The sequence below is a fragment of the Cupressus sempervirens genome, chromosome 6 (assembly GCF_028749045.1).
Source record: "Cupressus sempervirens isolate cs-2001-9-10 chromosome 6, ASM2874904v1, whole genome shotgun sequence".
Lineage (NCBI taxonomy): Eukaryota > Viridiplantae > Streptophyta > Pinopsida > Cupressales > Cupressaceae > Cupressus > Cupressus sempervirens.
In genome coordinates, this window is record NC_143123.1 from 675,495,691 (window position 1) to 675,509,108 (window position 13,418).

Below are 13,418 nucleotides of genomic sequence, written 5' to 3' on the forward strand. Positions count from 1 at the left end.
AAGCCTAGATTAATTATTATTATTTATAAGAATTAATTATTATTATATGTTAAGCAAGGTAGATTCAAACCCAAGAACTCTATTTCCCAAATTACCGTTGAGTTGTAGACTTTTACCTAATACACAATAGATTTTTCAATTAATATTAATTTTTTATTTAATTATTAGCTTTGATATAATAAATTTATTAAAATTTAGTAAATATTGTATATTTTTAAAATTTAAAATCAGATAGCTTTCAAGATTATAATAAATTCTTCTTATTTGGTTCCAAAGGTGCGGAAAATACAAATAAACGCCGGGAAAATATCGATAGACCAATCAAAAAATCAGAAATCATATCTCATAATTGATTTTTAAAATAAAACAATTAATTGACATCAGGTCTAACAGGAACATTAGTTCCCAATAAACGGATTTGTGTTTGAAGTTACTCCGAGCTGGTTGAGGGTTTATGAAAGCATTGTAGTGGGTTAGAGGCAGGTTGACGAACAGCGCAGGAAGCGCAAGGCGAAACGCATCAATGGCTCCTCGCAGAGGTACTCAATGAACTGTCAAATGCAATGGTTTTATGATTATATTAACCTGAAATAAGTTTTTTTTGTGTTCCTGTTGACAATAATTCCCATTAACTTTTCATTCGATCAAACCCTATTTAGGATAGGATTTGAGGAAACTTATCGAACTGTAATACCAGCGCAACCGCCGAGCAATGATTTCTGTTACCTGAGTAAAGCCTTGCTTTCTTTGGTTTCAGTATCTTCTCTTTCGTAAGTTTCTAATGAATGCCTTACAACCGACATTAATAGAGCTCAGCTTGAGAAATAACCAACTTTTTAGCACCATATGAGTAGATTTAGCAGTGCTTGAGATGTTTCAGGTTGTGGACCTCATCAGCAACTAATTTTGTGGTGATATGCAGTCAGAGTTTCTCAATCACTCATCCTTGCAATAGCTAACACTCTCTCATAACATATTTACTTCCATTTAAGTGCCAGGAAATTATGGGGTGAATACTTCTAAGCTTATTTTTGTTGATTTGAGCTTTACTCAAATTCAGAGCTCTCTTCCTTCTTTCATTGTTACAATGCCAAAACTTTTGTCACTTTCTTTGCAGTACAATATTTTTATAGGAACTATTCCCGTTCAGTTCAAGACAAAAAAGATCTTTAGGGTTTTGTAATGACATTCTCTAACATGGATGTGTGGCTAAACCCTAGGAGATACTGTTCGGAAGGTCAAGTGAAACTATTAAATATCAGCTAACATCTTACTTACCTTTTCTTAACATTTAGGAAAAAATAAATTAGAAATGGAAAGGAATTCGGAAATTATCTAGGGCGGTTGCTCTTCGGTTCCTTAGACTGCTCTGTTCGCGTGGACGTCATTAAAAAAAATCATTTATAAATACTGAAAAGGGTGAATTTAATCAACTTAAACAATATCATAAATTTATAAGAAGCTTGCTAGTGCTAAAACAATATTAATAAAAATAAATTAAAACACAATTAAAAGTATTTTATTTTATTATTTATACTTTAACACCAGTGACAGTTTTTAGCTTCCATTTCTCTGTGACCAGGATTTATCAGAAACTCTGGCCTAACTTAGAGTGGTCTAGGCCAAATTTTGATCCCAGGCTCATCCAGTTGTGTATGTGCAGGGTCTAGTCCCAGCCTGATTATTCACACTGGCACGTCTTAAAGATCAACTTATAAGGTTGGCTTGAATTAGCTCTACATAAAATAATTTTTTTCCACCCTTCCATGTTCTGCTGAAATAGGCACCTTTTGAAAGGATTTGGAGTTATGTTAAAACTTCCAACTTCCAACTAAAACTGTTAAATTATGAAAAATGGCATGCACTGTGAAGGTCACTGCACACTCCAAGTCCTTAGTTCGAGCTTGGTGGCAGGGGTTTTGCCCAGCAACCTGATGTGGGCTGCCATCCTGAAACCCTGCTCTAGTTCTAAAAGCAAAAATAAAATGGAAGAAGATTGTTTAGAACTGCGTTGATGAAAAAGTAGTATTCTTGTGCATGTTTTTTGTTTTTTTTTCCTGTGTAAATAATTTCCATTTATACTTTTTTGTATTTTATGTCAATCCTAATTCAGAGTATACTTGAACACTGCTATATCAAATTAGGAAAGCCAATCTGGCATTATATTTCTATTCATTAGACATTAAAAATTGGGTAGAACCTTCCACACGTATTGTAATCTTTCAAGCATTGTTGTCTATGAACTTAACAAGCTGGTTCAGCTTTGTTGCAATTCAGTTTCTACTAAGGCTGCGAGAAAATGATTTAATGTTTGAGGCTTGGCTAATTGAGGTTGATTTATGCCACAAGGCTTTGAGGGAATATACCAAGAATTAGATAAATCATTCAACCTTCTCTTTGGAGTTTGATAGGATCCAGTATCTTCCAACTTTGATAGTCACATATCAAGATGTAAAGGGCAATAATTTTTAGTGTAACCATGTTATGAACCTTCATTGCTGACACTCCCAAACAATGATTGGGGTTTGTAGTATACAAACAATGAGCACACACAATTTGTTTTTCACAACAGGTTATGAGCATGCTGGGATTAGTCAGACTTGTGAGTAGAGTCTAAGTTGATTGTGGATATCTGTTCAACTAAATATTTTTCTGATTTCACTGACAAGTGGAAGTTACGGGTATTACTTTTTGACTGCATGCTGTGAACCAGAGAAATGGTTATATAGGTTGATTTACTAGCTTTACTGTTTAAATGCATATTCTTGTATGTAATCTAACTGATATTTGATATGCCTATGTGTTATATGCATTTACACTTGAATTAATCCAATTTTGAGCAATGCTTTTTGCTTTAGCTGCTACAAACAAGGCTTATCCTAAAGGACAGGCACAAAAGACTGCCAAAGCTGGAGCAATTAAATTGAAGAAAAGAACCAAAACATTCAAACATCATGATCGAGTGTTTTGATGATTTAATCAATTATATTTTTTGTGTCTAAGGAATGTGGAAAAGAAAACTATTCAGTTTTTTAAAATTAATATTATTGTCCAAATGCCTTTGGCAACTACATTACTATGATCTCATAGGAAAACAACTACTTAATGCAATTTGCTGTGTTGTATTTGAGTGCTTTTCCTAAGGCCAAAAACCAAAAACCAAAAACCGTTCATGTTATTGTTGTTTCTCTCACCTATGTCATTATCTAATTGCACAGCTTTCCATTTCTTTGATTTCTTTTTTTTCCCCCCTTTTCCTTAATTTTAAATTATTAAGTAGCTTAAAAGAAGTTGTTTCTTTAGTGGTCATCTTATTTAGTCTTTGGTTTATTAGGTAGTTTCTATTTCCATCTTTAGTTTATGATTGTTTGTTTTAGAAATATCGTCATTGTAAATCTATATAAGGACCTTTCATCTCCTTTGTTTAATACAACTACAACAACATTTGTTAAATTTCCGGATCGCTGCAAATGTAATAGCACTGGCATTAATTCGGTATGTGTTTTCCAAATGCAACATCCTCTTTAGATATAGATTGAGAATAGGTAAATGAGTAGACAAAGGGACGTGTCTATTTGTTAATCAGATAATTAATATAATAATATATTTAATCATATATATAAAATATATATATCATTATATTAATTTCTTATCTCATATATTTATAACTCAATTATATCTCATATAATTATACATATGTTTATCCGACCAAAGCTATCAAACATTAACACTCCCTCTTAGCTAGGAAGGATGAACAAAAGACAAATATTACACAATTGGTAGTATTACAAAATTTAAGGATATCTCATTAGATACCCAAGAAGTTTTCCACCATATGATATTGCATTCAGCATCACGAGTATTGGCCTCTCAAAATATCAATGATATTCACAAAGTACTCAAAAGGTTTTGATATCACATTTGATATCAAGAGTATTGGCCTCCCAGAATATCAATGATATTCACCAAGTACTCAAAAGGTTTTGATATCACATCTGATATCTAGAGTATTGACCTCCTAGAATATCGACATCTGATATTCACCAAGTATTCAAATAAGGTGTGATATCACATTTGACATTATGAGTATTGGTCTCCCAGAATATCATAACTTATTCACCAATTATTCAAAATAAAGTTTGATATCACATATGATATCAAGAGTATTGGCCTCCTAGAATATCAAAGATATTCACCAAATACTCTGAGTAATGGTCTTTCAGAATGTTGAGATGCAAGACATTCACTATTTACTCAATTTATTTGATCTCATAATACAAGCTATTGTAAGATCGTCACCTTACAACAACTTCTCCAAATACAAGTGATGATCATTTGGAAGTCGTCACTTCCTCATGATATACACAAGGGGTAGGCCCATTTAAATCACATGGTCACGATGTATGAATCAAAGTCCTCTTGACTGTGACAACTTATTGATCACCGGAGAATCCATCTCATCATGGTTTACTCCCTCTTAATTAATAACAATGAGATCACTGAAGGTTAGTAATATCCTCAGTCTTCTCCCTCTCTTTCAAGGTTGTCTTTAATAACATGTTAGGCTCCCTCTGAATCTCAATCTTCCTTTTCCTGTTGTAACATTCTTAGAGGAAAAGATCAAGGATCATAACTCTTATAATATAAATAAGAATGATTTGCATAATAATATAAGTTATTCTAATTCAATATAGATAAATATATAATTTAAAGCTATACTTTAATCTATAGTCACTTATATTTATAAGAGTTTATATATTAGTATTTTGATGTACATCAACTAATTCTTTTACATTTCATAATGTCAAATTATTAAATTAAAAGATGTTACACAGATATATTTCATATATTCATGCTATTTCCATTTACATACAAAATAATAGTATATTATACTTACCTTAGGAATTGCTACCCAATACTTCTATTAACTTAGTACTTTACTGAATGTATGCCCTTATGTTGCACAGTCACAAATCCCACATCATCCAATAATTATCTTTGATCCTTATCACTATTGACATTGTTAAAGTTGATGTTCGACTCCTCTATTCAGTCTTGCCTTAGGGATGACGTGGCTCTTGATTCATAATGTGAGGTCCGTAGTGACTTTATGCAATTGCACTACCAAGGTAGTCCAATCCAACTTGCGATTGTATTCTACAAATTTTGGGAACCTATAAATCCTTCTCTTAATGGATTGTGTTATCCCTCTTTTCTTCTCTATAAAAAATGAATAAGATTGAGAAATCCATCTTTCTTCCTCTTTTAGTGAACACTAATAGACATATCGATGCTCCAAGAGTCTTTCCCTTTGTGTAAGATTACTTGGATATGAAAAGAGAGTTCAAAATAACTGAGACTTTCATATTTGGAAATGGTTATTCTTCTTCTTAATTATGGTGTTCGATGACTATATATTTTCTTTCACTGATTGTGTAATTATGTCTTGATTTCCTATGAGCACCGACAGTGAAGTCAAATTTGTTATTGGATTTCAATAAACGACAACATCATACGTCATGCATCATTACATTCTCAGTAACCATGAATTATTTGAAGTTTTTGGTCAATAAATAACTAAATTTGTTGCTTTTGCGACAATCATAGTCCTTATTGTGATTTAAATTACTACTTATAATTTCTCTGTCTTCGGGGGTTATCTATTCTTTGCTCAATCCATTTCTCAACAGCAGTAGCTGTCAATTAAATGTATCTGTGCACATATACTATTGATACTAGGTGACCTTGTAATGACTCATGCCTAATAGATTGACCGTAAAATCATCGCATCTTAGAGTTTAGCATAAAGCTCATGACCAATCTATACCATCCACCCACATAGAGATCCAGAGTCAACCCAAAATACAATATTTGACATTGTGCGATATTTCCAAATACTTTGATCAAACATCTTGGTCGACGCCTTGAGCACATGTAGCAAATAGCTCGAGCATCGTTAGAAGCCTCTAGCAGTGAAACACGGGGAAAATATGAATTTAAGGGTGATTGCATCAATTCATTGTGGATACTATTTTTCCTTGAACCATGGCTTTGATACTATGTTAAATTTTCGGATCGCTGCAAATGTAATAGCACTGGCATGAATTCGGTATGTGTTTTCCAAATGCAACATCCTCTTTAGATATAGATTGAGAATAGGTAAATGAATAGACGAAGGGACATGTCTATTTGTTAATCAGATAATTAATATAATAATATATTTAATCATAGATATATAATATATATATCATTATATTAATTTCTTATTTCATATATTTATAACTCAATTATATCTCCTATACATATGCTTATATGACAAAAGCTATCAAACATTAACAACATTGATTTATCATAACATGGTATTAGAGTGGGTTGATGGAATTTCATAGGATTTGACGAATTTTTTAAGAAAAAGTCGAGCCACTTTTGATCTGGAATGTTTTCTATTTTTCGATTTTTAGAAATAACATTCGTTAGAGGTATTTTATGAAAATTGTGGTTTGCTTTCGACAATTTTTGCTGGAAATTGCATGCTTGGTTGAGGGTTTTGATCCTTTGATTTCTTGGTTGCAGCAAAAGTCTTTGATTTTCGAGGGTTGCATGTACTTGCATGTTTGTTGCATGCACTTGCATATTACTTGCATGTGCCGTTTTACCATGTGAAGCCTTGCGTTTTGCTGCATGAAGATTTTTTTGATGGGTTTTCATATTTTTTTCCCTAAAAAAATTATTTGATGGTGTAACATACCATTTTTCCTAAGCTAAAAGAAGAAACATATTCTAAGGTAAAATTGGATTTCATAACAGAATGACACAAAAGTAGTTATATTAGAGATGAAAATTTATTTCATTATAGATGCGGGTCTGTATGTCCATCAACACCTGAAAGCATGGTAATAAGAAAGGATTGGAAATTTCTGTTACTTAAGCAACTTTCTATAGCCTTTATCTACGACCATTGGTGTTTCGTTCATGACCAAGAATGGATAATGAAACTACTACAACTCAATTATATCATCGGTTCCTCTTTTAAATCGACAAGAAATGACAATAAAATATAAAAAAATGGTTACATGACCTGTTGATGGTTGGATGCTCTCTGTCTATTACGACTTGATGACAACGAGCTCTTACGCGATGAATGTAGTCCAGAACTGTTAGCTATGGCATTGGGTAATTTGCAGCTCTTGAAATGCACTATATGAAACAAGGATTTTATGATATCCTATTGATGGGAGTTGCAGTCAGCTTGTAGCTGTGAGCGAGTTCTAGCTAGAATTAAAACTCAAAACCAAGTACGAGGAGAGGAAAAAGAACACTCCTGAGGCAATAGAGGAAGAATTAAATAGATCACCCGCTTGTAATCATAGTTACAAGAAAGAAACAATGATCATGCATGGCCAACCATCGGTCATAAGTAACTCCACCAAATTTTAAAACTTAAAAGGGAATATATGTTGATATGAAGGTGGCAATCACTCATCAATATGGAGCCAAAATTAAAGACATATTATAATTCCTCATGGTTTTATATCAAAATATATTGGCATCATGCTATTGATGTCACCTATAACTGTACGTACATACATATATATATTCTTGTGTAATTTTGAATTATATAATTCCTTTTATCAATATATTGATTGTGCACACACACATATATACATGTAGGTGCAATTATAGATGTTAAAAATAACATGGTGTCAATATATAGAGTTACATCTTGACAACCACTCAACGGTCTCAATATAAAAAAAAAAGGTAACAATTTTTATGTTATTAAATGTTTAATGTTTTTCTTGTATTAAAAACCGATTGGTTAGCTCATGATTGTCCAAGGTATACTTTATGTTGCCTAGCCGTTAAATCCTTCCCCAAGATGGTTAGAACCCATACCTGATGGCTTGTTGATGGACCTTTTTGGTGCTCCATTCCTTAAATCTCGTTTAGCAATGCTTTCCCCCCTTTTCGTCTACTCCTACATCCAAAAAAGAATACTTCCACGATAATAACATATTCCTCAATTTAATTCAAGATAACTATAAACAAAAGTATTTCATAATTGTCATAATAGCTAACCACCATATATTATTCCATAACTGTCAGAACGGCTAACAACTATATTTATAATTTCTTGAAATGCAAATATTCATTTTTAGTTAAGTCGTAACAAGAAATTAACAAGTAGTTTTCACATTAATCAGAACGATTAACCATAATTTCCATTTCACTAGACCATAACATTCAATTGTTTTAACTATCTAACTGTCATTCACATGAAATATATAATGGCTATATGATTATTTTAAATGGGCAAAAATTTGGGATGTAACAGATGGGTTTTCATAATTTTTTCCCTTAAATTTTTTTGATGGGTTTTCACAAATTTTTCCCTAAAAATTAATTTCTGATTTTGTAATTCACAAAGTTGCGTGGGATTCCTTTGTGGGTTTATATTTTTTTCCTCAAAAAGCATTTGGTGGGTTTATAATTTTTCTTCAAATTATTTGTTGGGTTTTACCTCAAAAATTAAGTATGTCTCAGATCTATGTGGTTTTGATTGTTTTTTTGCCTCAAAAATCATGTTGGGTTTTGATCAATCTTTCACCTCAATAATTGTGTTGGGTTTTCGTCGATTTCCTAAAAATATCGTGGCTTTTTGTAGTCTATTTTGGAGCATCATGCTCATTTACAAAGTTTGGAGGGTTTGATGATTTTTCTTCAAAATTGTGCTAGTTGTTCTCAATGTTTGTTTTTGTCTCCAGGGAAGAGCAACTTCGTTTTCCAACATCAGGTTGGATGTTTTTGTGATGATTTCTGGTTAGATGCTTTGCTGATTTGGGAGGGTTGGTGGCAGAGTCAGTGACATGTTCTTATCTTTTGTTGCAAAGCATTCTAAAGAAGGGGACACCCTTATCTGTTCATTTTTGGGCATATTTTGGCTTCTTGGTCATTTACATTTTGCAGATCCAGGGAGGGTCTCAGTAGTAGCAAAATGTTTTGAAGAATTTGTGACCGAAAGGCATCAATTATACAATGACCATTAAGGGAGGGTATTAAAATATTATAACATTTCTTTAATGGTCATCTTAGTTAGTCTTTAGTTTATTAGGTAGTTTTTATTTTTGTCTTATAGCCACAACTAATTTATGCGATAAAATGTGCCATTAACTATTTTATGCAATTCTCTTTTGACTATTGCACTAGTGCTAAATGCCTTTCTACTAATTAAAACAACCCATGCGATCATTGTTTTCTTCACCCGCTTCATTGTCTACTCTTCCAATCTTTTGTTTCTTCACCTCTTTATTCTTCTTTGAAGCTGAATATGCAACTTATTCATGCAATCAGATTTTAGGTTTATCAACCCTTGAAAGGAAGACCATTAAAATAATCACACCTCATCCATCAAATCCAAGTATGAAAAAACTATTTTGTGCAATTCTATTTGCACAATTGTCTTATTTTTTTGCAGGGTATTGATCACATTATCATGACATGAAAAAAGAGCTAATCTTTTAAGACCTCATAAACAAAACACTTTAAATAAATGCCCAAACTATTTCGAAAATTGTAGAGAAAGATACAGAAAAAGAACTGCGTAGTGACTGACTTTGCAGTTCACTGTTGGTGTTGTTCTTTTGCCTCCTTATTTTTGGTTTCTTCCTATTCTTCTTCAACTGTTCTGAAACTGCCATTTTAGTCATATATTAGCTGTGCACAAAATGGCCAGTGTAAATTTTTTCTTATCAAACAATTCTCATACATTATCATGCACTCACACACATGAAGTAGTAATGCTGAATATGTAACAGACGTGAAGCAAACACATAAATATATGTAGGATACATGCAAGACACAAAGCATACATGTAAGAGGTATTATGGTAAAATAATGAATGTTTTTTTAAACAAAGATCATAAATGATCTATATATACAAGTATACACAAGAATGTTTCTATAACGAAAAAAGAGAGAAATAAAAACATTCTAAAGAGAGAATATTATGGTAAAATAATGAATGTGTTATGAAACAGAGATCATAAATGATCTATATATACAAGTATACAAAATAATGTTTCTATAATGAACAAAGAGAGAGAAATAGAAACATTCTAAAGAGAGAGAGAAAGTTTCCATATTGAATAGAGAGAATATGAAAACAGAAGAGGAGTGACTATTAGAAATAGAAGTTAATCTACGAAATAGAAATAGAGAGATTTAACTCTTATACCCTCTCTTAGTGGTCAATGAACTTCAAAACAGATTTTTTTGCAAGGGAATCCGCTCTGTATGTTCTGCAATATTGGTCCGTGGTAGCATTGATTGTGGGAGGACGAGTGTCAATACCCAGAACAAGCACCTCAAGACGATGGAAATCAAAGATCGTCATCATTGCTTCCAAGTGTTGTAGTTCTTTCTGTTGAATCGCTGACTGCCTTCCAAGAGAAGTTTTGAGAGTGATGACATGACACGCTTTTGACGCAAAAAAAATGTGAATATTTGAAAAGGCATGAACTTTGAGGCAATTTAACGGAAGACCCAAAAAAAATGAAAGGACACTTAGAAGAGTGCTTGAAACATCGAGAAGGAATATGAAATTAGATTGTAAATCTGCTGGCTCAAAAATTGAGGCACGAAAAATGATGCACCCAAAAAAAACAGAGATTGACCTAGTTGATATCTACAAAAACCCACCAAGAATACGTGAAAAGTTCTAAAAACAACACGGAAAAAGAAAGTTTCAACCCTAGCCATTTTTGAAAAAACAAAAAAATGGCAGATTTGACTATAAAGATGGTGGAAAATGAATCTGTTTTGGTCGGAAATCAATGATAAAGGGTTATAAAAACCCTAGACACTGCCCTTTGTAGAAGATGTGTAGGAAAAATAGGTCGAAAATGCCCCCAACAAAGAACACGATATTGTAGAAAACGGGCTCACAAAAAAACGTCAAATGCAGGTCTAAAATGCCAAAAAGCCAATCGTTTTCCTTAGGAAGCTGGTCGCGTAGGCAGGGAAAAAGCAGATGACGCATGAGCTATAGAAGAAAAGTGGTCTAGATAAAAAAATATAGAAACCCTAGACAGATTTTAAAAAATATCCCTACAAACAAAATTTTTGTACACACCTAGGCAAGGGATGTTGAAAATCTTACAAGTCTAAAAATTTCATAAAGAAATCAAAGATTTTCAAAACCACTTTTGAAAAACAACTTAAAAAATTTTAATAATGAAATTATTATTATTTTTCTGAAAAATAGCTTTGATACCATATTATGGTAAAAGAATGACTGTGTTATTAAACAAAGATCATAAATGATTTATATATACAAGTATACAAAAGAATGTTTCTATAATGAAGAAAGAGAGAGAAATAGAAACATTCTAAAGAGAGAAAGTTTCCATATTGAATAGAGAGAATACATAAACAAAAGAGGAGTGGCCATTAAAATACATAGGGAGTACACATGGAAGAAGCACATGAGGCATAAAGCAAACACATGATTATGCATAAGATAGGAAACATACGCATGAAATATAGACATGAATATATGTAAGGCATGAAGCATCCACACGACATGTAAAGCATTGTCATGTCATTTCCTAAAATAGGATTACATTATTAAACAATAATAATTAAATAAAAAAGTAATTAAAATTTAGTTAAGTTAACAAATGGTCAAAAGAAATGAATGGAAAATCTGTACCTTCCTCAAACATGAGGTATAATTGGAAGAGGAGAATTTCATTTGAAGGGGAGGGGGAGGAAGGAACAAGAGGAGAGCATAGGAATTAGATAAGGATCAAATAAGGAAGTGACCCTTTCAAAGGGAGGCAATGATGAAGGGTTGCAACTATGAAGGTTTGTGACTCTTTAAAAAGGTGGTAATTATGAAATGTTGTGACTCTTTCAAAGGGCATAAGGGATGAATGGTTGTGACTCTCTCGAAAGGATGACAAGTACAAAAGGTTTTGATTCCTCCATAGGGCATAAGTAATGAAGGGTTGTGACTCTCTCAAAAGATGTGATTGCGAAGGGGTGTGACCATTGCAAAGAGCAGGTGTGGTGAAGAGGTGTAACTTTCCCTCTCATTGGAAAATATAAAAAGGAGAAGGATTCATTTGAGGACATACGACATCTAAGGAGATGAATTTGGAGAATTATTTATTATTCTCAAAAGTAACAATCAAAGGTGGTGACTCAAATCTTATGAAAGATGGCGATCCTTTCACCAAGAAAGCATAAAGGAGACCTCATTTTAAGTATTAAAGGATCTTCTATCAATCATCAATCATGAATCCATCAACACAAAACCTTCATTCATCTAACAATCATTTATTCCTATTGATATCAATCAATTGACAAGCTGAAGCAAATAATCATCAAATCCATATCAACCATTCCTTCACCTTGGGATCAAGGAACTAAATAATTGTAACAATCAAGCTTCAATCTATTAAATCAACAATCCCTCAAATCGTCAATTCAAAGTAGTTCATTCATTCAATCAATCAATCATCAAATTGAAATATGATATAATCATAGTTGCATGGGTACTTGTACCCATACCTGTGGGTTGTGTTTTGGTTGCTGGTACACATACCCTAGTACCACATACACATACCCAAGTACCTATATACATACCCAAGTACCCGATACTCGATGGGACCATCATAGCTAAGGATTTTGATTAAGATTTCTGATTTTTGGTTCAGTTTTTTGTTTGCATATCAGCTTGCTATTTATCAAGCTTAATTCAATATGTAATCAGTTTGAAACTTTGATAAAATATTGATTAACAATAAACTTTATCATTGTTTGAGTCAGAAGTTTATGATTTGTAATATGTCATTGTTATATGATTTATGATCTTGTTCATGTTTAAAGTTTGTCTTCTCTGTTATACATCTAAACATGTAGCATATATTATTATTGCAAAGATATTGCAAATGTGAAACTGAAAACAATACATTACATATGAAAACTTTATCACTGTTCTTGTTTTGAAAGCTCATTGTCATGAGTCATATTTTCATATTTTCTATAAAATTTTAACTTTACCGTATTTTAAAAACTAGGCGTATTTGTACCCAAAGTACCCTTGTCCCTATTCAACCTTGTATATATCAAATGCCATTCTTGACTAGATTTTGATTACAAATTGTCTAAAGATGGTAGGACTTCACAAACTTTGATATAATGAAATATTCCTCCACATCCCCATCAATAGTCAAAAAATCATTAAGTTAAAGCAAGCAATCATAAGCTAGCGATTAAGTTAAGAATTAAATAAGGACAACAATTAAATGAGTTGAGGGGCATGTGGAAGAGACACCATTGTTTGAAGAGAAGGGTAACCACCTAAGAGATGTAACCAAAGATATTTAAAAAGGAAAGAAGGCATCATCAAAAAA

The 13,418-nt window shown here is 32.4% G+C and overlaps 1 protein-coding gene across 2 annotated transcripts in view; it reads left to right on the forward strand.

Moving 5' to 3' along the window:
- Positions 1–391: 391 nt before the first annotated feature.
- Positions 392–13,418, forward strand: part of LOC149553993 (ribosomal RNA-processing 7 protein) — a 76,842-nt gene continuing 63,815 nt past the window's right edge. For both annotated transcript variants that reach the window (XM_089789323.1, XM_089789324.1), the window contains exon 1: positions 392–539. In XM_089789323.1, the coding sequence (XP_089645449.1) occupies positions 524–539 (16 nt within the window). In that variant the 5' untranslated portion in view covers positions 392–523. The remainder of the gene's footprint in view (positions 540–13,418) is intronic.